The following is a 27,770-nucleotide window of genomic DNA, read 5'->3' as shown; positions in this document are numbered from 1 at the left end:
GTCTGTTTTGGCTTTTTGTTTTTCAGTATTTGAACTTTTGTTGTGAAGTTTTACAGTGTATTCTTTCATGCCGTGCCTAATAATTTGACCCTTTTGTGTGTCAATCATGCTCTTTTTGCTGTAAATGAACACATATTAATAATAACAATATTGCTGTCATTATTTTGCAATTTGTTTAATTTTCTACGCACTCCAGTCAAAATTCCTCGGCTCCAATCCGATCACATACCCTGGTGTATACACAGTAGAACTAGAAGTACCACCAGAGGAAGCTCATATCACAGTTTGTGAACCATGGGCTTAGTAAGTTTAATTTTTTTCCGATAAAACATGAAGACAATTTGGTAAAAAAAAATATGGCACAAATGAGTCATAGCTCCAGTCAAATTAGGAAAGACATAAAAACAGTTGACTGCAAACAGGCGACGACCTCCGCTCTTAAATATCTTTTCTCTTTTGTTTTCTTTTCCTGTCGGTCCGTGGTCGCCCTCACCAGGAATGAACGGGAAGAGCATCCTGTCAGCGATGGGCCGCCACACGCCGGAGCACTCGAGCGTCATGAGCACGGCGGGCTCTGGGGCCACCACCTCGCCCTGTTCCTCCCGCTCCTCCTCGCAGCGCTCAGGGACGGGGGGCCACACTCCTGGGGGCCCCCACCGGTCACCCTGCGCCCGGGTCAGAGCGACAGAGGGTGGCGGCAGCAGCAACGTCCTGACCCCCAACTCTGTCCCCGCCAGGTCACCAGTGTCCCCCAAACTTTCACCAGGTGAGGATTAGATGATTCTTCTCATGACACTGATGTTTCTCTACCAACATCCACAGCAAACACATATCTATTTATATAGACGGTCTATCCATGTAAAGAAAAAATTAAATAATGAAGCTATAAACAATAAAATATTACAATTATATGATGTATACACCACAGTTTTACGAGTAAGGAATTAGCTAATTCAAATTTGAAATTCGTGAAATTCTTTCCTGATTTTACTTGATTTTTTAATGTTTATTTGAATAAAATCTTGGTGCTAAGGCCTAGAAATCCTATTTGGCCACTATAATGTGTGTGAAACCTCTTGTAACGTTTCCCATGGCTTAAAAGCGGCCCCTGAAGTCAGGACCTGGAACCTTTTAGTCCTGCAGGTACCAAATTGGGTCAAAACATCTGTGGAGGTTTTTGATTTTATAGAGGGGAAACACATGAGGAGAGGATGCAAGACAACAAGTGGGTGGGGCAAAATGCAAGGGGGAGGAGCTTCAAGTTGTATTTATTATCTCACTAGTAGTCTGGAAAATAAAAGTACAAAAAAACATACCAGTATTGTTGTTGGGCCACAGTTACACAAATTCCTTTAAATAAATACATCGTTATTGTATTTGGTCATTTTTATGTCTCAGATGAAATTCTTCAAATGCAACGTCTGTACTAGGTAATAAATCAGAGGTCATTTACGACACAAAGACACAGTTATGATTTGTTTATTGACATCTTGTGAGGCAGAATGTTGCATATTGCACCTTTAATTGGACCAGATTTGTGGTGTTTGCTGTGCAGGGGACTTGACCTGTGTTGTGTTTGTCGTCCGCTCACAGAGAGGACTCACTCTGAGAAGCATTTGTCGCTGCGCAGGAGTCCGTCGCCACAGCAGAAAGGTTCCCCGCTGCCGTCGCCTCAGGTCGTCTTTCTCAAGGACATCGTCTGCTACCTGTCTCTGCTGGAGCGGGGGACGCCCGAGGACAAGCTGGAGTGTGAGTGTCAGGAGATTAAAGGGGAGCAACAAATAAATAAACATTGCTATTTTAATTTTCTGTCATGTCAGCAGTGTTTGAGGCAATAAAAGAAGCCTAGTTTACATCGACATTAGCGGGTTAAAACAGGTTTTAACTTTAACTACAATATTTTTTGGTTTTAAGTTTTATTTCATTTCATTTACATGTCTAATGTTGCTGCTCTGTCTGTCTGTCTGTCTGTCAGTCTGTCTGTGTCTTTAGCGGTTAACAAAGTGACAAAAACATCTATATCTATCTATAGCTAGCCAGAGTTGGTTGGTTATTTAGTTAGTTAGTTAAATCTTTAGATTTTGATTTGCATAGTCAGTGGTTAACAAAGTGACAAACATACTATCTATAGCTAGCTAGCATTAGTTGGTTGGTCAGTTAGTTAGCTAATTAAATCTACAATTTTCTCATGAAATAGCTATTGATCGATCCATCTAGCTAGCGCTAGCTAGTTAGTTGGCTAGCAATTTATTTAGCTAGCTACATCACTGATTTTCTATGGACTTTGGTGTGTGGAGTTAGCAGTTCATCTGTATATTAGCACTTTTAAGCACATTTTTTCCCCCTCTCGTTTAGAACAACTGCTATAAGACATTTAAAAGTTTTGAAACAGTATTTTAAGTTTTAATCGCTAATGTTTTCTTACAAAGTCTAAATCTCCACTTAGCGACAACTGTCTTAGCAGAAGGTAAGACGGTTTCAGCAGAAGGTGAAGCTCTGTACATATTGTGAATTCTAACCCTATAACCAAGTGTTAAAGGTGTGACACATCGTATCTGAGTCATCATGTGATCTGTGCTCTCTCCACTGTCCCTGCAGTCATGTTCCGGCTCTACGACACAGACGGGAACGGCTTCCTGGACAGTTCGGTGAGTTCTCTACCTTCTGCTATCGTCTCCTCTTTTAACATATAATCATACAGCTCTAAAAATAGACACCTGAACGCAGCACAGGCAGCTCCATTGTTACCATGAGATCATTAGTGATGGTTCTGCTCATGTGCTGGAGTCGTGACGGAAACACAAAATGGGTTCTTCTTCTTCTTTGAGATCAGAAAGAGAAGGAATTGAAGCAAAGTCATCGTCAACCCTGTTTATATTCTATGAATAAGCTGAATTATTAAATAATTAGTTTCTCTATTAGATTTCTCAAATTCTAACCAAATTTTTCGTAAAGAGGAGATAATTTTTTGTTCTTCATATTTATGTCTGTTTTTGCAGGAGCTGGACCGAATCATCAACCAGATGGTGCACGTGGCCGAGTATTTGGAGTGGGATTCTACAGAGCTGCGACCGGTGAGCGAGCAAATCAAGCAGCAGCAGCAGCAGCCGCAGCAGCAGCATCATCATCAGCAGCAGCAGCACACACTGTCAGCTGTGATCAAATGTGATGTGAAACAGTCAAGAGTAAACTTTTACAGGCAGAGAGTGAAGCACAGAGATACTGCAAAGACAAACCAATGTTTTTCTACTGTTCACGCTGCAGTTTACCACAGAAACTGCAAGAAAAAACAGTCAACAGTCAACAGTATTTCTATATTGTTTATTGATAGATATTAAAAATTCACATTTTTTTAATAACCTTTACTTTTTCACCATCTCTGCTGTTATAAAAACCACAGATTTCCCTGTTGTGGGACTAATAAAGTATTAAAAATTAAAATAACACAAGAAAGTCTAAGAAAACAAAATACTAACAACAAAATATATACATTAAACATGAAATAAATACATTTTAATGTTAATAGAACCTCTGAAACTGTTACACCAATCCAAATTTTTTTTTTACCATTACTTGCAAACTGGAAAATGTGAATTAAATCTTACATTAAACAAACATGTACGTTGATAATAAAGCACTCCTGCAGCCTGTAATCAGTCTGAAATTGACTTAAATCCACAGATAAAAACACACAAACACAACAAGACATTCTGTGGTTGTTTTTTTGTCAGACCTGAGCCTGAATACAAGTTACAAAAACATGTCACGTAAAACGTGATGATGTGATTTTGTGTCACACTCTGTATATTTAAAGTAGTTTTTATGTATATTTTCTTATAATTTAGATTTCTAATTTCAATGAAGTGTTTTATTCCTGGTTAAATAAAGGTTATTATTATTATTAAAGTAATGAACCCAGAGCACGGACTGTCTGTGTCTCTTCAGATTCTGAAGGAGATGATGGAGGAGATCGACTTTGACCGAGACGGGACGGTCACACTGGAGGAGTGGATCAGAGGAGGCCTCACAACAATCCCTTTACTGGTCCTGCTGGGCATGGATACGGTACATTTCACTGTCTGTGTGTCTCTGTGTGTGTGTGTGTGTATATACGTGTGATTGTTACCTATTTCAGGATCTTTGAAAAAAAAATCCAGCAGTCGTGTCCTCAGCCTGATTTTAAATACATTTAACAGAAAAGCTTATCTAATAAAGTCTATGCCAGCTTAAGTGTGTGCTATTTTAAGAATATGTTCATCACTATTTTTGTTTATCACTGTTAGACATTCTTTTCTGACTGGAAATGAAAGTTTGTGTCACTTTGTAAACCGCTCGCTCTCCCACACCAAACCTCATAGAGAAAACCAGCGTTTTAAGCTGCTGCTCTGCTTCTGCCATGTTTGGTGGGTTTGTCTCATGTCTGTAAACTCACATGTACGATTTCAAACACAGAACTCTTCAAATAACCTGTGTAAGCTTGCAGTGGATCAACAACTCCCGTGTGCTGTGATGTAAAATCCATGATTTTCTCAATGGACTTTGGTGTGTGAGAGTGAGTGGTTTACAAAGTGACACAAACTTTGGTTTAAAAACTGTGTTTTACAATGAGATAAATGTGCAACATACTACATTTAAGATGAACAACTAACCTGAGATGACTGATTCAGTAGATTCCATTAAATCACTTCTTAAAGCACATTTTATATCCTTTTTATCCCTGTTTTATTGCTTTATTCTTGCTCTTGTGTGACATGACATTAATTATTGATTTCTGTGTATATTTTGTAGCTTTGTCTTTGTGTTTGTCTTGTTTCTGTCTCTGCGTTGATCCTGTATTTGCTTCATTTGTCCATGTTAATGCTAGATCTGCTATAAAACATCTTCTTTAACCACATTAACAAACAGAACTGTCCGTGTCGAGGAAGACTTCCTGTCTTTCATCATCTGTCCTGTCTTTAAACGTCTGTGCAGAATCAGCAGGAGGACGGGCAGCACGTGTGGCGTCTCAAGCACTTCAACAAACCAGCGTACTGTAACTACTGCCACACCATGCTGCTCGGAGTCCGCAAGCAGGGCCTCAGCTGCTCCTGTGAGTCCATACTCTGTCTTTTTTTGGTACTTCCTGGGCTGCATGGACACTGTCTGTCCTCAGGACACGCCAGAGACCGTCTCCTCCTACTTCAGATTCAGATTATTACTGTTTTCTCATGGTTTATTATTTCATGTTACAGCAGCGAGTGTAGAGCTTTAATTCACTTCTCTCGGTCACTCACACAAAATGTCAGAATTTTTCTATATTTTACTTATATTACAAATGGGCAGCACACAGCCTTGCTCACAGGCACCACAGCCCTCGACTTGACCGAGGTTTTAACCAGATATGATCTCTTTTTAATGCCTGGTCCAAACTATCGTACTTAAAGGACGTGTGTTAATACCACATCTAATCGGAGACCATACACTGTAAAACATCCCTTGTAGAAATTCTGAAATTCTTAAATTGTCTTGTTTTACGACAGGATGTGAGCATGTGAGGATGTTGGCTAGAATATTTAACTACGGCCACTTTCTGACTGTAATGTTCTTTAAAACGAGGAAAAACTAGATAAACCTGGACAAATTAAATAAAGCTGTACTAAATACAAGCAAAGAAATTCAGTCATGTAAGTTCTGTCTTGATTCAGCTGAATTTAAGAATTTATACCTGAGAATTTCTTAAATTTGCACACACATGAATGTGATAGTGAATGTTATTGTCGTTCAAAGCTTGTTAGCTGTAATATCTTAATATTAAGATAAAGTTTGAATGAAAAACATGATAATTATTTTTTTCTTTTTAGGCAAAATATAAGTCAAATTCCACAGAATTTAGACTTTATTTTACTTTCTCTTCCATCTTCTCTGTTTTTTATTGACTTCCTGCGTCTGACTTGAATTTCAATCTATTTCGGACCTCGGAGTAAATCTAGTTTTTCTAATTAAATGTCACCACCGTGGTCTTTTAAAGGACATAAATCCTCATCATGAGTAACTTCATTACTGACGCAGTTCTGGCTCAGAGCTGAAATTTAATGTGATGAACTTTTTTTTTATTACATTCACATGAAAGACGACCAACAACGACAAGTTTAGGACATAGTTAGTAATGAAATAAAAAAGCTGCTCTGTGTTTGTGTTGTGACGTCTTTTCTTCTCTTGTTGTTGTTGTTGTTGTTTACGTTGTTGTTGTTGTTTACCTCCAGTATGCAAATACACGGTGCATGAGCGCTGTGTGTCCAAAGACATCGCCGCCTGCATCAGCACGTATGCCAAGTCCCGGAGACACACCAACGTAAGTATATATATATAATATACTGTATATATAAACAAAAAAAGACAATAAAGAAGATTTTATTTGTTTAATCTAAAAAAAAGTAAACAAGTAAAGTCAAAATTAGAGCAAAGACTTTTAGATTAGGTGAAAACTTAGCCCCTTACCTTTACCTTAAACATCACAACTCATTGCCTTACTCCAACACTTAACCTAAACCTAAACATGAATCTAATTCCAACCCTAAAACCTGGTCTTAAACCTAAAAAAAGATCTTGTGAGGACCACAAGAAACACTTAACATGTGACACTTTTGTCCACTGCAGTGTCTGGTTTGGCCAGTAGGGGGGGGCGGTCTTTGAGGAAAAAACTGATTTCAAAATAAAAGCGTTTGTTTTTAAATGGAATGATACATTATTTATGACACAAAATAACCTCTGATAAGGTGTATGTGGATGATTGTGTTATTTCCTTTGGAATAAACGGATCAGACTGGTTTATTTGTTGTCTCCGTCTTGTTTTGAAGGCGATGCAGCACGTGTGGATCGAGGGAAACTCTCCGACCAAGTGCGATCGCTGTCACAGGAGCATCAAGTGTTACCAGGGTCTGACGGGGCTGCACTGTGTCTGGTGTCAAATCACTGTGAGTCTTTATCCATTTCTGCTTTTTATTCCTTAATTCCTTTGTTTATTGTTTGCCTGATGAAAGTCATTATAAGACAAGAGACGTTATAAAAAAGTGTATGAAAGTCTCTTTTCTACTCAATAAATGCTTTTAAAGTTATATTTTAATGAGTTAATGTTGATTTGTATTCATTTCCATGCATTAATATCTGGTAGTATTTTGTTTTGAAACATGACATCACTTCCTGTTGAAGGCTATTTATAATGCTGTGACTTCCTGTTTGGCCTCTGCCCGTGAATCACGCTGTTAAGAAAATGTTTGTTTTCCCGCTCAAACGTCACAGAATCAGCGGCGTAAGTTGGTCAAGTTCAATGTTTGAAATGTTGTCAAATTTATATATTTATAAGTTGATTTAATATGATTTATCTACAGTTTAAGAAAAAAAAACAACACAAAAGGAGGGTGGGGTTTTTTCTTTCATAATAATTAAAAATAATGAACCTGTCTCGACACAGAAAAGAACAAAAACCTTAACAAATGTCATTCTATAATATCCTCTCACCCTGTTTTCTTTAATTACATTTTTAAATGTAATATTAGATTCAGTTTATTTAGATGTTAATGAAGATAAAATCACATTTATTTTAGTTTAAAAATCATATTAAAGGACCCCTAAATGACTTTTAGGCACAAACTTGTGGCGGTAGATGTTTTTGAACTGGTTTTAATGTCACTAAATTACTTTAATCTGTTTATTTCTTACGCATATGATGATTTTGGTGCCGTTTAATGTCAGTCTTGGCTCTGATTCTGGTTAAATTAAGGTCTAATAATGGACATCAGCTTTATTTTAACTTTATTGTATTTATGTGTTGTTTTTTAACATCTTGTTTGGATTATACGGGCACGTAATCTGAGATTATTCTTCTCTCTGCTGCTTTTCATTCATATTTTGTGTTTTTTAACGTAACCCGGGTCGATAAATCGTCTTTAAATCAACTTATTAACCACAACACTGTGAGAAAACAGTAACAGGTTATAGGAGCTGCATGACTCTGCTCAGCCACCAGATGGCAGCAGCGTCTGAGAGTTGTCCACACGCTGTGGGACGGAGACTCAGGGACAGAAGAAGCCTCTGTCTGTGTGTGTGTGTGTGTGTGTGTGATGGACAGTGTGGAGCTCACAAAACCACCTGTGAAAAGTGTTGTTCTCAGTCTGACAGATGGACGACTCCCACACACACTCTCATGCTTCTTCTCCTTCTGTTTCATCTTCTTCTGCTGTTTCTTCTTCTTCTTCTCCTTCTGTTTCTTCTTCTTCTTCTTCTAATTCTAATTCTTCTTCTTCTCCTGCAGCTTCATAATAAATGTGCGTCTAATGTGAAGGCAGAATGTGATGGAGGAGTTTTGAGGGACCACACGCTGCTGCCCTCATACATCTGTCCTGTCGTCCTGGTGAGATCCTGACAGAGCGACACACAGACACTTTAACCATTAACCTTAATCTGAATGCAAAATAGCTTTAGATTAGGTATGGATTATTTGTTGCAGCCCACAGCCCCTCCTTCTTCTCATTTCACGTGTGGCAAATTATAATGATGAGATTACGTCAAAATGATGACATTAAATGATGATTATCATGACATGAGGAGTTAGAGGTATGCGATAGAAAAAGTTGAAATTATGAAATAAAAGTAAAAAAAATCACAAAAAATATGGGCATGAACATCGAAATTATGAGGCAGGAAGTTGACATTATGAAATAAAAAGTCATTAATATGAGATAAAATGTTGACATTTAATATATAAAATCATAATTACTGGATAGCAAATGATAAATATGAGATAAAAGTGATTGTAGACTGAATGAGTTTGTAACTCCTCCTCTTTCACACCCTCAGGACCGTCACACGGTGGTGAAGCGGGGTGAGGGTGAGTCTCCGCCCAGCACCAGCCCTGACGACACCAACCAGACCTTTAAGTTCTCTCCTGGTGATGGACAAGCGCTGCAGGTGGGTGTGTCCTTCACCCACAGAGACACAGACAGAGAGACAGACACATAGACAGAGACAGACAGAGAGAGACAGAGAGACAGTCTCCATCCTGGTTCTCCACTGACGTCTGAGTCCTGTTTGTCCTTCCCTTTGTCTCCAGGTCAGTCCTCTCCCAGGGACACATCCTCTCCTCGTCCTCGTCAATCCTAAGAGCGGAGGGAGGCAGGGGGAGCGGTGAGTCAGCTGATCTGATCACCTGACAACACCTGAGATAACTGATCATTTTTATTTAATCATAAGAAAGGCTCATTTGTTTTTAGCTTTAATCTAAATGAAAGATATTTCCCATAGCCAAGTTCATGAGAAAAACCTAAAACACTAAATAAATCATTAAAAAATCAGGTTCACAACCATTTTTTCTCTATGATAAAAACATAAAATCTCATTCAAAAGTGCAAAGAAAACTGAGTTGTTGTCACAGTTATTCCAGCTGAGAGTTCAAAAAATAACAGACATTCAGTAAAAATGGAAAAAAGAAGCTTTATTGCTCATTTATTTATTAATATTTAAAAACGATCCTGTTTAAATGACATTCTAATTCAAATAATCTCATGTAAACATGTTTTCTGGATTATATTTCATTTCTCTCACTTGATGATGATGATGTGATGAGTTTCCTGGGACCTCAGGTGAAAAGTTATGAGTCACGAAGATAATTATATATCAGGTTGGTTTGACATCATCATCTTTAATTTAAAAACAAACACTCATGATGTGATGAATAAAAGTCTTTCATACCCTGTTCCTCTGCCGCGTTTCCATGGCAACTCGCTCTTTATTAACATTAGAAAGAAAATGATCAACTATAAATAGACATAAGAACAAAGAAACACATTTACTTCTTATGTTTTTGTGTCTGTGTGAAAGAAAAGTGACATTTTAACAAAATACACTTCTAGTTATTTATAAGAACTGGACGGATGGATGGATGTAGCACTGGATGGATGTAGCACTGGATGGATGGGTGAATGGATGGATGGATGTAGCACTGGATGGGTGGATGGATGTAGCACTGGATGGATGGGTGAATGGATGGATGGATGTAGCACTGGATGGGTGGATGGATGTATCACTGGATGGATGGGTGGATGGATGGAGCACTGGATGGGTGGATGGATGTAGCATTGGATGGATGGGTGAATGGATGGATGGATGTAGCACTGGATGGATGGGTGAATGGATGGATGGATGTAGCACTGGATGGATGGATGGATGGGTGAATGGATGTAGCACTGGATGGATGGATGGATGTAGCACTGGATGGGTGGATGGATGGATGGATGGGTGAATGGATGTAGCACTGGATGGATGGATGGATGGATGGGTGAATGGATGTAGCACTGGGTGGATGGATGGATGTAGCACTGGATGGATGGGTGAATGGATGGATGGATGTAGCACTGGATGGATGGATAGATGGATGTAGCATTGGATGGATGGATGAATGGATAGATGTATGTAACACTGGATGGATGGATGTAGTGATGGATGGCACTGTATGGATGTAGCACTGGATGGATGATGGATGGGTGGGTAGCATTGGATGGATGGATGTGATACTGGATGGATGGATGGATGGATGTGACACTGGATGGATGGATGTGACTCTGGATGGATGATAGATAAAGTGATCTTTCTAGTTGTAAATGTCTTTTAAATTGAACGGTTTATCATATTTTTAGTCATCATTTCTTGTCTCTTTTATTCTCCCAGCGTCCTGAGGAAGTTCAGGTACCTGCTGAACCCCAGGCAGGTCTACAGTCTGGAACAAGGAGGTCCAATGGCCGGGTTAGTACTCAAGTCTGTGACATGTTTTTAACAAATACAAGCGTGAACCAAACACACATGTTTCCCCAGATATTTAAGAACATATATCTCAGTTTTCTGTGTGGAAACTAAAGTTGTTAAACCGCTCACTCTCTCACACCAAACTCCATTCAGAAAATCTGCATTTTTAGCTCACAGGGACACAGGAGCTGCTGGTCTAATGCTGCCTCGTGTGGTCACTTTGTGTCACCGAGGTCAATCCAAACAAGAGATTTCAAACACTGAAGTCACAAAAAACTAATTCTAACTTAGTGATGGAGGCAGTGGTGGATCAACAACTCCTGTGTGCTGTGATGTCAAATCACTGATTTTCTCTATGGGCTTTGGTGTGGGAGAGTGAGCGGTTTACAGATTTCAGCTTCCTGTTGGAAAAGTCTGACTGCTAGCAGCTGAGAACGTGTCAGGATCTTACTGATGAACTACTGATGAAGATTAATTAACGAATGAGTTCCTATCACTAAATGTCACTAATGTTATAAATCAAGTGGGAAATAAGCTCAAATTCCCACAGCGTCTCCCCCTGATGTCCTTTTAATAATTGACAGGTCTGCAGCACTTTGAGTGCATCCACTCTTCACACACAGCATCAGTATTACTGTGTGTTGTTTCCATAAGTGAGTGACGCTGATCTCCGCCTCGGTTCCTCAGATGTCACTGCTCTGAGTGCAGGGAACTTTTTTTTCCTTTTTAAATTAAATTTAGTTATTTATTATCCTGACTGTAAATGAGGCGATGTCATCCTGTTATTGCTGAGTGATGGCGTCGCTGCTGCTGCTGCTGCTGCTGCTGCTGCTGCTGCTGCTGCTGCTCAGAGCGGGAAACAGAGAGAGAGAGAGAGAGAGTGTGAATGAATGAATGAATGAATGAATGAAAGCCTGTCGTCATGTACATGTTAACCTTCTCTCTCAGCTGAGCTCTTCGCTACTGTTACCATGGGCTCCTTAGCAACCGGCTCAGCAGGGCTTTGAGGTGAGACACAGTGTACTCTTGAGAAATTTGTTTGGGGAATGCAATTAGCCGGTTATTGCCGACATTAGTCTCAGCCTCCTCCATTCACACGAGCCCCCGTTTGTTGATGCACACATGTTTGTTTTCTTTATTTTCATGACATCGGTCACGATGAGGTGGCTTCATTAAAGTTTAATGGCGACACCAGCAGACGCGGGGCTCAGGGGTTGGATGCGACTCTGGGCTCCACGCTGTGAAAATGTCTCTGTAGTTTCTCTTTGTTGTTTTTTTTGTCCTGCGCGGTCGTTAGAGAGGCCTGCGCGCTCCCTCCTGGTCTGTGCATCAGCTGACCTCATCCAGAAATAATCCACCACCTACTTTCATCTGAGTGCACCACAGAGGAAACAGTGAGGAGGCTGTGAAGAAGGAGCGCAGGCTGCTGCTGCTGCTGGTGTCGTTGTTTCAGGTGGTTTCAAGCCACTTAACAAAATAGTCACCTAATATATTGTATTTATGGATTTATATCACCATATGGCTGATTGTTTTGACGGGAAACTAAAGTTTGTTAAACCGTTAACTCTCCCACACCAAAGTCCATAGAGAATATCAGCCTTTTTAGCTCTCAGGAAAACTTTTGGTACATTTTTGTCACCAAGGTTAATCCAAACAAAGGCTTTCAAACACCGAGGACACAAAATAACACATTTGAAATGACCAATGGAGGCAGCAGTGGATCAACAACTCCTGTGTGCTGTGATGTAAAATCACAGATTTCTCTGTGGACTTTGGTGTGGGAGAGTGAGCAGTTTAGACATTTAAGATTCGAGCCAGGAAAGTCTGTCCCACTGCAACAAAACATGACTGCTAGCAGTTAATAATGTGTTCATGTCTTATATAACTACTCAGATTAGCTCAAACTACTGATTAAGACCCTAAATTCTTTAAAAGATCCTTTAAAAGAAGGTGAGAAATAGGCTCACATTTCCACAAACTTGCATACAAATCAGCTGAGTCATGGTTTCCAGCACTTCCACATTGGCTTCACTTTGACTACATCCATTCTAAATACAGTATTGTGTTGTTCAAAGATGGATGTTACATAGACGTTACCGGTGTCTCGTGACAGACACAGATGAAAGCCAACTGTCAACAGCTTTGTCTTGCGGCAGATTAAACGTCCCTTTGAAGGACAGGCGCTGGGTGACCACTCTGTGACTGTGCGGGGGGGACACAGCTGGAGAAGGACGCACATCGATTCAACTCCCCTGCGTCTCTCAGCCATTTTCAGTCCTGTGAAGTCACCCACAGATGAGAAACTCTCTACCTTCACCTGTATTTCTATCACACACAAGTATTGACACTGAGATTGAGGCTGATGTACAACGTGGAGGTCGAGCAATTAGTCGTTTTAACTCATTAATTGGCTTCAATAGGACATTTTACAACCTCTTGGTATCAGAGGACACTGGCTGTGACTTTGATAGTGGTCGATGACTGCACTGACTGAGATCACCACTCTGCATTGAAGCTCCATAGACCTTTTGTGGGTCAATGGAATATTCGGTAACTTAATTATGTGCAAATGTGTTTTATTCAGATGTCATAAACAAAAAATAACAGTTTAGAGATTTAAAGATTCCATGCCCGTGAGAAATGCAGTGTTGAGTTTAAAGGAGCTAATATGAGACGCATTCAAGGAACCACAGAATTTTCATTATTTCTATGGGGTCCACAGCTGTTGGACTAAGAGGAGGCGCTACAAGATGCATTCATGGAACCTGGTCATTCTTATCACTGTGATTTGCAGCTGTTGAGCTCAGAGGAGCAGCTACCGGATGTGTTCAGGGAACAATGACATTTTCATTACTTCTTTGAGGGTCCACAGCTGTTTGACCTGGTGGAGTAGATATGAGATGCATTCATGAAACCACAGAATTTTCATCACTTCTGTGGGGCCTGCAGCTGTTGAGCTTAGAGGAGCAGAAACGAGAGGCATTCATGGAACCTCATCATTTTTTATCACTTTGGTTCCCAGCTGTTGAACTCAGAGGTGTGGCTTTGAGATGCATTCAAGGAACCACAAAATTGAATTCAGAATCTTTAAAAACAAAATCCACTTTCAGTCAGCCTCTGAAGGAAATTGGACCGAACAAACTGGACCTTTTGCAAAACATATTATTTCTGCATGTGTTGATTAAAATCTTCTCTTTTCACAGGCTCAACTTTTTCCACGACGTCCCTGATTTCCGGGTACTCGCTTGTGGAGGTGATGGCACCGTGGGCTGGATCCTAGACTGTATAGGTACATGGTGATCTATACACTGCAAACATGCTTTGTTAAGGATCATTTCAGTTTATTACGACTTTTATATCATATTTTTCATCACCCTCCCAATCATTTCAGCTGTTATAGAAACTCTGTGCTAAATTATTTAGATTATTTAGTCCAAACCACAAACTTGGATCAAGTTTCATGTGTATATTTTTTATATTTTGCGATCATTTTCAATGTATTGACAATTTAATTGACATTACGTCATCACACCTGTCGCACCATCTGGACCATGTTGTTTCTTGTTTAGACCTGATATTTTTTTACAGAAATTTTGAAAGAAACCACTAGTTTTTGCCTAAAACTATTTAAAAAATGTGTTATATTTTGGCTTACCCTACTTAAGTATAAGCAAAAAGACTTTAACACTAAATAAAAGCGGTTTAACAGTGAACAGGTAAAATGTACTTCTATTTGAACTTCACTCCTCTGTGAAAAAGTCATTCATCGACTTCTGTTGCATCATCTATTGAGTTTAAAACACTTATTTCTAAGGTCTAACATTTATCCAAACACATGTTGCAGATAAAGCCAGCTTTGCCCGGCATCCTCCAGTCGCCATCCTCCCTCTGGGCACGGGGAACGACCTGGCTCGCTGTTTACGCTGGGGAGGAGGTGAGACACTCCCTCACTCACTCACTCACTCACTCACTCACTCACTCACTCACTCACTCATGCTCCGTTCCCTTGGCTCAAAGACACACTTTAATCTCAGGATTATATTGTTTTTTGTATTTACTAGTGGGAATATATTTCATCGGCGTTCACTCTCGAGGTCCAAAGACTCACAGATCTCACAGGGGGATTTTTTTGGGGGTCCACAGACACATTTTTACAGAATTTTCCCAACTTTTAATTAAGTTGTAGTTTATTTAATAAACATCTCAATCCAAAAGTGCATTAGCTTTTACAGATATGGCTGTAAATGCAAATTTATGATTGATATTTTATTTTGGGTCGCAACAGTTTACTATTTTTAAGGTTTCTTTGCAAAGAAGGCAGTTATCAGTGCTGGAATATTGACATTACCACTGAGCGGACGTGTTTATGCAGCTGTTTAGTAGAACAGCCAGTAGGAGGCGCTCTCTCTGTCTGAACAGCTCTGTGATTGGTCAGGAAACAGAGCCTAGATTAGTCCAATTCTCTCAGATCACTTGAAGTAAATTAAGCTGAAATGTTTTGATGTTTTCAGACTGGAAATCATATGGTTAAGATGGACTAGGTAGTACTTTAATGCAATGGTTCCCAAAGACTGGGTTGTGACCCATAGATGGATTGCAGGAGATGTTTTTTGGGTCCTGCCAAAAAATTTGAAGAATTTCCCAAATTTAAAGTAAATATTTGTGTATATTTTGAAAACATTAAGTGTTACAGATATGTCTGTAAAATAAGTCCCAACATTTCACACAGTTTAGCTCCACTGATTTTGTGATTTGGCTCACAATAATTTGCTGTTATTTACAAAGCAGGTGCACACATAGAAAGTTTGACAAACCCTGCTGTTGTACATTCTTATTTTCCACCCGCTCTCTTCCTCTCCGGCGTCTCTCGGGAAGGTTACGAGGGCGGCAGCTTGCTGAAGTTCCTGCGGGACATCGAGCACAGCACAGAGGTGGTGCTGGACCGATGGAACATAGACATCGTCCCAGACGACAAGGAGGAGAAGGGAGACCCCGTCCCCTACAGCATCGTCAACAACTACTTCTCCATTGGCGTGGTGAGTAAGCAGATACAGGGAGAATAAAGACGTATGACACACGTGTGCTTCACCCTGGAGACGCAGAGGGGAAAAAATGTGGTAATTAGAATGTATCACAAATGCACAAAATGATTTGGTGCTGGCCGACAATAAGCCTTTGTCTCTTGATCTGTAGCTAATTGTAGTTATTACATTATTAATAATTCTCTAAATTAATAAATAAAATATGATTTCAACTACTAGGGGTCTCTCTCACAATCAAAACAATAAAGAAATACTGAGTTTGATGAAGTCAGGGAGCAGCATGAGCTTCAGCTCACTTCCTGGTTAAGTGACTGATCCTCTCTTTCTTTATCTCAAAGTTTTATTTTCCAGGATTTGTTTAAACGTTGCAAACGTCACACAATGATCAGCTGTTTTTTGTGTGAAGTGTGACACAAACCACTCCCCTTCCCTCCCGCCCTCCCTCAGGTTCAAACTGCTTCCATTCAATTTGTGTTCAACAAGGCTTTTATTGTGAAACATTTGCAGCACCAGCAGATCAACAGCTTCACACTGAAGAGTCCAGAGGAGAATTTAAAAGATTATTTATAACCTTGTGTAATACAAAGTAGCAGCTTTGGATGATGTTATTTAAACGACAAAATTGGTCCTTAAATAAAAATATAGATTTTTTGGTGGATTTAAAGACACTCTTAAAAAATATCTATAACCTCGGTCTCATCTTTTTCACATATGTTAAGGCAGAAAAGTTACATAAAAATCTTTAACAAAATGTTTGTAATGTTTTTTTAATTAAAAACTGACTCACTGACTTTAAGCTGGTGAAATATTGCTTAATTTAACTGCGGCAGGAACTGTAGTAATAAATGAATCATGATGAATCAACCTGGAGGTTTATACAGGAGCTCTGTTATTGTACTTCACTAGTTTTTCCAAGTTTTTCTCCATGAAGGAAAAAAACATAAGCTGCTGTCCTGCCAGCAGGTGGCGCTATGACCTTGACTCAGACATGTGCTGTGGCCACGCCCTTTCAAATCTGTAAGCCCTATTGATAACTTTTCGTCTATGATGTGTCTGGTACAAAAAGACAATTTTTTTATGTTGGCTGACTTCCTGTTTAGTTGAGGCCATGGTCCCAATGGACTTTTTTATTCGTCTTGGGCTGTGGCACGTTCCCACCAAGTTTCATGAAATTTGGTGCAACTTCGTTACGGATTTGTCCTACCAGATTACAACTTTGGGGGGTGCTACTGAGCCATTTTTACACCACTTTTATATCTTTTTTTTTAAGTTTTTGATTTACGTTATCGTTTTTTTTTTTTTTTTACTGAAACCACTGATTTGAATTTTGTATGAAAACAATTACTAATTTCAACTGATTTTACCAGAAACAAAGTCTATAATGTAGTAGTAATAATAATAATAATAATAATATAATATCTAGGATTAAGTGTATAATGCTGCGGAGGTACTTTTTTACTTTTTGTCTGTGTGGACGTCAGCAATTAGCAGACTCATTCTTTTAACTGGAAGGAAAAGGAAGACGCTGCCAGGTCACAGTTGCTAAGCAACATTTTTATTTTTTTTGTAAATGTTATGATGTAGATACAACAAGTACAAAAGCTCAGGGACGTTTTAAAGCAAAGTGACAAACACGGCCTTTGTGAGGCGACGGCGTCTCAGTGTGAGGTTACAAAGTGACGACACTTCACCACCTCGCTCTTCTGACGACAGCGAATGACAACAATTACGACGATGGAGGAAACAAACCAAACAAACGTGAGGATTATTTATTTGTTCAGATGAAATTCCTCCGTCATCACAGCAGAGCTGTGCAGAGAGAGTGGATAAACAGCAGCGAGACGTATGTGTGATCAGGAGCAGTGGAAACCAGAGTGGAAGAGCTTGAGGTTTTGCCAAAGTTTGAGCTGAGTCATCAAACAGAGCGGCTAAAGTCGGCGCCATCTGCTGTTTTTCTGCTCCTGCTTCAACATTCGAGCGTGAATAAGCTGACGAGCGAAAACCTCGGCCAAAAGCGTTACATATACAGGACATGTGACCGTGAAGAAACACAAGTGGAACGATGACATATGTGCCACCCCCAACTGATATCTGCATATTTCAGGGCCAGTTATTTATATATAGATTCTTACATCAATTCTACAAACAAACAACGGCAACAAGAAGAAACGTGATCATTATGCAAACTATATGCTATAATAGTGTTTTTAGTGACAGTGTATTTGTACACATGAAAGTGTTGTAGAGTAAATAACACACAACCAGCACGTTTGTCTTCAGACTTCATCACAAAATCCACTCAGGACTGAAGTAGAAAAGTCTCCGCTGTCAATCAAAAACTGGCTCCGCCTTTCAGACACTTCCTCCAATCATCATGCAGAAGGAGCCCAGCATCCGTGCCCCGCCCACTGCTCCATTGACCTGCAACTACTACTAAGACAACACCTTAAACCACTACTTAACTAACAAAACTACTACAAGAACTTCTACTAAAACTACTACTAAACTACTAACAAATTACTACTAAACTACTAACAAAACTACAACTAAATTACTAACAAACCTTCTACTAAACTACTAACAAAACAATTACTAAAAATACTAACAAAACATCTACTAAACTACTAACAAAACTACTACAAGAACTTCTACTAAAACTACTACTAAACTACTAACAAAACTACTACAAGAAATTCTACTAAAACTACTACTAAACTACTAACAAATTACTACTGAACTAGCAAAACTACTACTAAACTACTAACAAATTACTACTAAACTACTAACAAAACTACAACTAAATTACTAACAAACCTTCTACTAAACTACTAACAAAACAATAACTAAAACTACTAACAAAACTTCTACTAAACTACTAACAAAACTACTACAAGAACTTCTACTAAAACTACTAACAAAACTACTACTAAACTACTACAAGAACTTCTACTAATACTACTAACAAATTACTACTGAACTAACAAAACTACTATTAAACTACTAACAAATTACTACTAAACTACTAACAAATCTACTACTTAACTACTAACAAATAACTACTTAACTACAAACAAAATGACTACTAAAATTCAAACTAAACTACTACTAAACTGTTTAAATAACATATGCGTGTATATACATATATATGTATATAAACATAGTATAATCATATTGTATAAACATGTACTCATAATAATAATAATAATGAATATTTAGCTTTAAAGAGAGAATAATTATGTTTAAATATAAATAGAATAGAATAGAATATACTTTATTAATCCCTTGCGGGAAATTCTTTCGTCACAGCGCTCCAGTGTACAAAGGTAACGAATGTACACTGGAGAAGGAGAACGATGAATGATTTAAGAATGACTTAGGGATAAGGGGTTGTACTTTTATTTGACCATCAAGTGTTTGTTTTTCTTTTATTTACTTTAGTATTTAAACGTCTCGTTACCCTGAAGCTAAAAAGAAAAACTAACATTTTTCTTAAAGATTTCCTAAAGATAAATAGACGTGAGGTGGACTTGAGTAAATATGAAGATGTGGATGAGAGTTGATGAGCGACAGATCGCCGCGCGCTGACAGATGGTCGAGTATCTGTGAATCTGCACACGACACCTGAGCAAAAAATCTGCTCTCACCGGCCGCACACGCTCTGCGTTTCCTGCCGTCCCGTCCCTTTTCCCCACACCAGAGGGTTCTGGTTGCCACGGCGACGGGGAGGCTGAAAAGCTTCCACAGTCATCTGTCCTTCATCTCGCTGACTTAATTGTGGCTGACATGGTCGTGTTTGGCTGAGGGAGGAACCGTGAAATCAGAAGCTGCTTCTTTAAATGTTCAGACTTTATTGAAATAATAACTTATCAGTTGTGTGATTTTTTTTTTGTTTGTTTTTTACGTTTATGGTAAACTCTTTATTTATATTTGGCATTAAAATTGGTTTGTATCATCGTTATACAGTAGGAGCTGAGGATTTAATAGGCTGAGGCTCTGTGCTGTTGGCAGGAGCATCCGGCTGAGGAGAGCTGCTCTGTGCAGTGGGTTCACTGTGGGGGCTGCAAACACAAAAGAGAGCAATAAGACTCTCTGTGTGTGTGTGTGTGTGTGTGTGTAGCCTCTGCCTGCTGTTTATATATAAATCCATAATGTCACATTTTTATTGCTCTGTAATACGGATACTTCCTGCCTCGTTTTTAAATGTGTATGATGACGTTAATTCACAGGCAGGATGATGTAAAGTCAAAGTTTCCAGAGTATAGCTGTACTGCACACTGTGTGCGCCCCCTCCTGGCACTGTTTATTGTACATCGGAGGTCAGACCTGCGAGCGACTTTGGGCGTTTCTCTGTGTGCACACTTCTCTGTATTTGTGAAACGTCGTCAGCCACAGTCCAAGTCGAGAACTGTTCCTCTACGCAAGTACGCCATTCTCGTACCCTGGAAGTGTTCTTGCTCCGCCCATTTTACCAAGTACGCACTGGAGCCATGTATCCCACAATGTATTTTGCTGGAAGATATATCGGCAAACACTTTAAATAAGTCTGTTGTGGAACGCAGTTTTAAGATCATTTGAGATGAGTAATTAGTTGGTTGACTTGTTGGTGGGGTAGCTCAGTGGTTAAGACCGGTACCCTGTGTGCAAAAGACTTCATGGTCGCAAGTTCAACCCTGGCAGGTTGTAAAAGCGTCTGCTAAATGACATGTAATGTAATGTTGGCTGGTTGGTTGGTTGGTTGCCATGTTGGTTGGTTGACTTGTTGGTTGGTTGTTTGTTTGGTTAGTTGACTTGTTGGTTGGGACTTGTTGGTTGGTTGGGACTTGTTGGTTGGTTGGTTGACATGTTGGTTGGGAGTTGTTGGTTGGTTGGTTGGTTGGTTGGTTGGTTGACATGCTGGTTGGTTGAGTGGTTTATAAACTACAGTTTCCTGTTGAAAAAGTCACTCTAACAGCGAGATACATTGACATATGTCTAATTTTTCTCACTGGAACTTGAATTTTGTAAACCCCTTACTTTCTAGACCAAAGTCCATGGAGAAAGTCTGTGATTTTAGCTCACAGGGATACAGAAGCTGCTAAACAAAGATTTTCAAATACTGACGTGACAAAATAAGACATTTGAACTTACTGATGGAGGCAGCCGTGGATCAACAACGCCTGTGTGCTGTGATGTAAAATCATTATGTAAAAAAAAATTTTTCTATGGGATTTGGTGCAGTGACAAAAACTGCTATTTCCACTCTGAAAAGGCTGCGTAACTGTGAATTTAGGTGATAAATATACATTCTATTGGGCTTTCCTTGTGTCCCACTGTTTTTCTGTGTTTGCAGTGAGAGCCAGCAGGGGGCGTTCACAGCTGAAATATCCCTTGAAAGTGTTTGGCTTCTGTGTCATTGATCTAAAACGTGTCATTCATGAATAGCGGCGGCGGAGGGTTTCGAGCATCTGTGTGCTCGTTCAGGTCGGCGTCGGCGTCGGCGTCTTCACTTGACCTGCAGCCTGGAAAGAATCCCGAGCGAGGAATTTGAGAGGAGGAAATCACACCATGTCAGCAGCCATTAAAGACTCCGCCTCATGTTACAGTGAGGAAGCTGATCCCTCTGCAGTGAGACTGTTTCTGTGGACGGGTGTAAATGTGTACGAGTGTGTGAGAGTGTGTGCCCTACAAGATTCCTAATGTGTACCGCAATCCCTGACTTTGATTTTAGTCGCACGGTGTCGAGTCTCCTGTGCTTCCTCTAATGGACTTATAAGTCGCTCTCTGAGTCTTTGAGCTGAGGGGCGACCTGCTGTGACATCATACAAGTTTTCCGTTTTTTCAGCTTCTTATACGTGAATATTTTCCCTTTTTTGCTCCTTGTAATGAAGTCATTAAAATCTAATCATTTCATTTCAGAACATCATCGTTTTCAGGTTTCGGGAAACAATGGTCGACATATTTCAACATTTTCTGACATTTATTGACCAAACAACAATCGATCAATTCAGAAACTGATGAACAGATTCAGCGATTATTAAAAACAAATGTTTGTTGCAGCTTTGGTTGGTTGGTTGTTGGTTGTTTGCTTGGTTGCTTGGCTTGTTGGATGGTTGAACGGTTGGTTGGTTGGTTGGCTTGTTGGTTGGTTGTTTGCTTGGTTGCTTGGCTTGTTGTTTGGTTGACTGGTTGGTTTTTGGTTGGTTGGTTGGTTGGTTGGTTGGCTTGTTGGTTGCTTAGTTGGTTGGCTTGTTGGTTGCTTAGTTTGTGAACTGGTTGGCTGGCTTGTTGGTTGGTTGGTTGGTTGGTTGGTTGGCTTATTGTTGCTTAGTTGGTTGACTGGTTGGCTTATTGGTTGGTTGGCTTGTTGGTTTACATAGTAGTATATAATATAATATAACAAATATAACTTTTTCTCCTTCCTCAAGATTACAAATTGTAGAAAAATACATCACAACTTTTTTGAATTTCCCAGTTGTTTTAATGCACAAATGGAAACGTGCTCCTGAAAACAGGCTGATGTAGAAACACCAGTGACAACAATAAAAATAAACAGACAGACAGGGTTGTAGGTTGTTTCACATCAGACATTTTAAAAAATCTACAGTATGTATTTGTTCGTCCTTGTGTTTGAGCGTGGTGCAGCTCATCTTTAAGACCAGCCAGGTGTCACTCAGCACGGTCATTCATTACTGCGGTAACCTGGTCTGAACCTGGCAGACGCTGACTTCCTGTCACTGATACTTCCCCTGACCTTCAGCCTGTGCCAGTGCTACTGCATCTCTATCTCACACACACACACACACACACACAAACTGTTTTTCTTGTGGCCTTTCCTGTTTTCTGCACAAACACAGACTAAATTAAACGTCCAGTACAGGCGGCAGAAAGTTTTAACAGTCTCTGTTTTAAATCAGTAATCAATTGTAATGTGACTGTATAATCAATAATTCTGAATAAGCAATTGATTGATAGCTAAAATATTAACATCATTGCCACAGCAACACAATAATCAGGATAATTCAGGTTTCAGACACTTCTTTATTCACTTTCCAGATTCAGAAACGAATCTGGACGAGAAAGTAACAGAGAAAATAAGAAATGCAGTTTGCTCCATTTATGTTTGAAAACTTTGGGGCTGTATTTTAGTCTGGACGGACAAAAACAATGCTATCTCTGTTTTCATTGGAAAGCTTTGGGGCTGCGATTGGGACTGAATGAGCAAAAATAGAGATATTTAAAAATGCAACTGCTTCCGTTTATGTTTGAAAACTTTGGGATTGCATTTTAGTCTGGATGGGCAAAATGGAGAAGTTTGAAAATGCTACTGGCTCCGTTTTTGTTTGAAATAGTTTGGACTTAGTTTTAGTCTGGACAGGCAAAAACGGAGAAGTTTACAAACAATGCTGGCTCGTTTTTTTTTTGTCTGAAAACTTTAAAGCTGCGTTTTAGTCTGGACGGGCAAAAGCTGAGAAGTTAACTTAAACAGAGCCACCAGTGTTTTGTGGGGGTTTAAAACGCTGGTTTAGTTTGGACGGCAGATATTATTATGAGCAGAATTCATGTGTAGTGTGGATGTAGCCTGACTGACATGCCTAGTTGGCATTAAACGAACCACCAGAGGCCAGTGAAACACAATGAGGGTGAACTGAAAACCTATATCTGTGCCAGGGACTGTGGGTCACACTGAGGTGACATTTTGCCGCCACTGTTTTTGTTTTTGTTGTTGTGTCTCTTTTTTACGTCGCCCGTCTGACAGCACCTCCTCTTGCCCCCGGCACCTTCAAACTTCAAAAAACGGCAAGATCAAAAAAAAAAAACATGATCGTGCAGACGACTGCAGGCGACGGAAAATGTCACATATTTTTTAACTGGGACAGATTCATAAAAACGTGTTGCTGCTGAACCAGTGATGGCGTGGTGACATGAAACAGCCCGCCATGACAAACGATCCTTGTAAACAAGTGTCCCGTGTTTCCTGCTCACGTACGTATGCTGAGAATCAGGTTTATGGTTTGGGTAAAGTTGGTCTGTGATGTCTCCTCGCCTCCCCAGGTGCCCGTTTCAGATTCTGCGCCTGTTAAAGCAGCAGATGCAGCTCTATTTTAAGACCTGAGCTTTGCTGATGCAGTGACTTCTGGTTGTTGAGCTGTGTTGCAACAGCCATCACTGTGTTTTTTTTCTTTGTTTTGTGTTGGGTTAGGTTGGGTTGGGTTGGGGGAGGGGGGTGACAGATGAGGATGCATATAATTGCACTTGTCCACCTGTCTCCTCGCAACCTTCCTCTCTCCTTGTTGCCGAGCGCTGAAACACCTGCACAGGCAGGCACGGTGCCAGCCTGTCATCGCAGATGTTTGCCGGTTGCCAAAGTCACAGGATGGGACACTTTGCTGTAATTATACGCCTTTTTATTAGCGCGGATCACGCGGAGGAGGCACAACAGATACATTTACCGTGAAATGAAGTACGACAGTGGTCATTTCGCACTGCCAGAGCATGTAAATGTTGCCGTAAAACACTTGTTGCCTGTAAAGCTGTGCTACTCGCCTGTTGTATCCTATTGACACTTGGCCAGGTTGGTAATATCGCCGCTCTATATCAAGTTTAAAGATGTCGCGTTGTTTACTTTATATTTATGGGTGTTTATTTTCAGACTTTCATGATCCAAACTTGTTCCAAATGTGTTCCTGCTTATGTTCTCTTTTAGCAGGTGTTTAAACTATTAACACTGTTGGATCCAGTTCAGACTGGACTGAAACTTAGCTAGTGATGATGTTACAGCAGACTATGCAGGAACTGTACCCTAATTTAACAGCTTCAGTGTCACTGTGATGGTTAAATGTCTGCCTCCACTGCCCCCTACGTGAAAAACGTGACCAGACTTGTAAAGTTCTGTGTTAAACACCCTGATCTATGATGAAAATGACGAAATGTCAACCTTATTGGACCTAATTTATACAGTATATGTTAACCTTGATCTCAAACTAATTCAAGTGTCTTGCCTCCTGTCTGCTTAAGCCAGGCTCCACCCCTTTCCAGAATGTCCGAAAAAATTCCACACCAATATCACCAAAAATTAGATTTAGGGTCTGGCAGGAAACGTTCTGGAAAATGGGTTGAACAACAATTCTGTTCTCACGTTCCTTCAACTTTACCAGCCAACCTTTCATGGTCACATCTGGATGGTTTTCCAGAACTTTCCCCATGAGTACCATGGTCCAATATTCTGAAGTATCCAAATATTTCAGAGGACATCACAGTGGGACAGTGTCCTGCCTCTTACATGCTCAGCCCATAAGCCACCCCTTTCCCTGATGTCTGGAAAATGTCCAAATCCAAATATCCCAGAAATCTGTTCAGAGAATTGACCAAATAACCAAATATCAACCTAACTGGACGAGCCGAAGATTTGTGTGATGACCATATATCATAGAGCATATAGAGCTAGTTTCAATGAAAAACAGCGTCACCAAAGGTGCCATAAAGTAGCGGCGCTTGTGAGTCAAGCTAACAGGAAATTATTTTTTTAATTAAAATATCAATATTTGGCACCAACAACAACAACAACAATCAAATCTTCCACAAGTAAAAGTTCCTATGGTGATATTTTGTCTCAGCAGTTTGTGATTATGGATTTGGCGCAGAAAACCGATTTTATTTGTTTGCTTCATTTTTTAAAGTGCTGTTATGTCAGGAGTTAATTTGGTTATCGTATTGTGTTCATGCATTAAGTCTGGTTGCGTCATGCGTCTCTGCCTCTGTCTCTGTGAAGCACTTACTGCCGCAGCAGATGATGTTATTACATGGTGACAGAGTGAAGGGATGAATCTTCTTCTCCTTCATGTGTTAACATCATTAGTGGCTGCACCGTCACTGTGACACTCTCCATCCTCCTCCTCCTCCATCCTCCTCCGCTCTCCAGCTCTTACTTCCAGCCGTTACATCTACATTAGCCATACGGTGTCCTGTGACATATAGCCGATTTAATCTCCACGCACATGCGTCTTGATCTTATTTCGTGTGTACAGTGGCCGTTTATCTGTGAAGGACACAGATCACGTCCTCGGGCCTGAGCGGAGCAGACGCAGCTCTGGTCAAGCTCAACCTGAGGTCGCGCTATAGCTGCTCGAGTGTCCAGAACTCTGCCGGACAGTATGATGTGCTGCATGGAAATGTGTTTGTGGTGGTGTCGTGTTCCTTGAGACTCGGTGCTCTAGACATTATTCTCAAATCATCTAATGTTGCTCGAGACATTTTCCAGCACGTCGGTGCCTGTAGACTTTGAATCAACGTAATTGTCCTTGTGTTATGAAAGCATCTGACAAACTTTTGTTAATGTCATATTCCAACTTTCCAGACATTTTGCAGAACTAGTATTCCTAGTCCTGCCTTCTTTACGCTCAGCCAAGGAACCAGACTTTTCCTGAATGTCCAAATTCAACAACCTGGAAATGTGACTATTGTTGACTGGCATAGGAAGTTCCAGAAAAATTGGAATCGGAAAAATGTACATGTTTTTCTAGGGATTGCGATTCATACTTTCATGTTTTAGAGTCTGTTTAAGTCTAGACATTTTCCAGAACGTCTGTGCCTATAGCCGTTTAATCCAACATAATTTTCCTGGTGTTATGAAAGCATCTGATGGAATAAGACCTGCAAACCTTGATAGATGTCAAAGTTCAACTTTCCAGACATTGCAGAGCTCGTATCCCAGTTAATGTTCTAAAGAAATTGTAGAGATTGCGATTCATGCATTCATCCTGCAGGAGGCATGACATGTTCTGTTTTCACACCTGTGCTGAAGTTACTTGAAACATTACTATGAAATGGTTCACAGAAGAAATCCAACCCCAATTTCCTGGATGTGGATATTTTGGAAAATATCCAAATCTAATGTTCCGTAAATTTCTCTATAGCAGTATAGCACAGGAGTAGTTCCATATAAATTGGATGTTGACATGTTTGCTGGGTCTGTGATGCATATACAGGGGAAAAAGCAGGAGAATTAGCAGAACAGGAGTGGAGCAAACACGAGGCGGAACAATCAGCCTCTCCCTCGCTGTGAAGTTTTCAGATATTTTCTGAATATTGCGACAAAAGAACACGTTTAGTCTCAAGCGAGCACGTTGGCTAAAAGTCACTCCTCCTGTTTGAACTCTGGCCTGAATGTTCTGCTGATTTTCCTGGTGTAATGAATGTGTCAGACAATCTCCTGCTGCGTTCTTCATGTGAGTTCATCAAACTCCAAACTCAATTTTCCAGCAATTTTCTGGAACTTTTTGATACTTCGACCTCCCTAAATGTCCATGTGAGCTTTAGTGTGAAAAAGGAGGGAAAATCTCCATAAAATGACCTGCTCGACCCAGACTCAGCTGAATGTTCTGCTAATTTTCCTGCTTTTTTAAACACGTGTGAGCCAGCTTTTAAAGTAAAGAGTAAATGGACGTGAAGTAGAGTCAGAAACTCTCACAGCGTTTCTGTGAGGAATCAATAAAGACGAGTGAAGAAAGAGAGAAGAAGAGATTTCCCCATGGTTTCTTCTTCTGTTGTAACAACATGTTGTTTTCCTGTATGAAAGGTCAAACTGAGTCTGCACTTGTGACTGATCAGGGTTACACTCACCTCCGACCCCAGAGGTCAGGGGTTAAATGCACTGGGAGAGGAAGGAGGAGGGGGCGAATGAGGGCAGAGTCCGCGCTGTGACCTTTAGTCATTTATGCTCTTGTCCCATTTTACAAGGACTTTCGTGTTCACACATAATTATATTGGGTGCGTTTACAAGTTAATAATTAGACCAAAAAAAGACAAATAATTACAAAAGTCAAACTGAGAAACAAAAACATGCCAAGAAAAAAACAAAAAGAACAAAGATTTAAATGAGTAAAAATGTCCTGCCCTCCCGTCCCACCCACCATGGACCCCGGGGACAAGGAGACCAATTATTGAAATGATTTAATTACATTTATTGCTTATTTG

The 27,770-nt window shown here is 40.0% G+C and overlaps 1 protein-coding gene across 5 annotated transcripts in view; it reads left to right on the top strand.

Moving 5' to 3' along the window:
- The window catches only part of LOC131453485 (diacylglycerol kinase beta), an 89,390-nt gene that overhangs the window by 22,518 nt on the left and 39,102 nt on the right, over positions 1 to 27,770 (top strand). For all 5 annotated transcript variants that reach the window (XM_058622477.1, XM_058622475.1, XM_058622476.1 and 2 more), the window contains 15 exons: positions 497 to 766; positions 1,594 to 1,749; positions 2,599 to 2,648; positions 3,000 to 3,074; positions 3,946 to 4,065; positions 4,972 to 5,089; positions 6,243 to 6,331; positions 6,837 to 6,953; positions 8,291 to 8,389; positions 8,836 to 8,946; positions 9,089 to 9,162; positions 10,702 to 10,776; positions 13,980 to 14,065; positions 14,621 to 14,710; positions 15,652 to 15,812. In XM_058622477.1, the coding sequence (XP_058478460.1) occupies positions 497 to 766; positions 1,594 to 1,749; positions 2,599 to 2,648; positions 3,000 to 3,074; positions 3,946 to 4,065; positions 4,972 to 5,089; positions 6,243 to 6,331; positions 6,837 to 6,953; positions 8,291 to 8,389; positions 8,836 to 8,946; positions 9,089 to 9,162; positions 10,702 to 10,776; positions 13,980 to 14,065; positions 14,621 to 14,710; positions 15,652 to 15,812 (1,691 nt within the window). The remainder of the gene's footprint in view (positions 1 to 496; positions 767 to 1,593; positions 1,750 to 2,598; positions 2,649 to 2,999; positions 3,075 to 3,945; positions 4,066 to 4,971; positions 5,090 to 6,242; positions 6,332 to 6,836; positions 6,954 to 8,290; positions 8,390 to 8,835; positions 8,947 to 9,088; positions 9,163 to 10,701; positions 10,777 to 13,979; positions 14,066 to 14,620; positions 14,711 to 15,651; positions 15,813 to 27,770) is intronic.

The sequence above is a fragment of the Solea solea genome, chromosome 2 (genome assembly GCF_958295425.1).
Source record: "Solea solea chromosome 2, fSolSol10.1, whole genome shotgun sequence".
In the NCBI taxonomy this organism is placed as follows: Eukaryota; Metazoa; Chordata; class Actinopteri; order Pleuronectiformes; family Soleidae; genus Solea; species Solea solea.
This window is presented reverse-complemented; position numbering and strand designations above follow the sequence as displayed.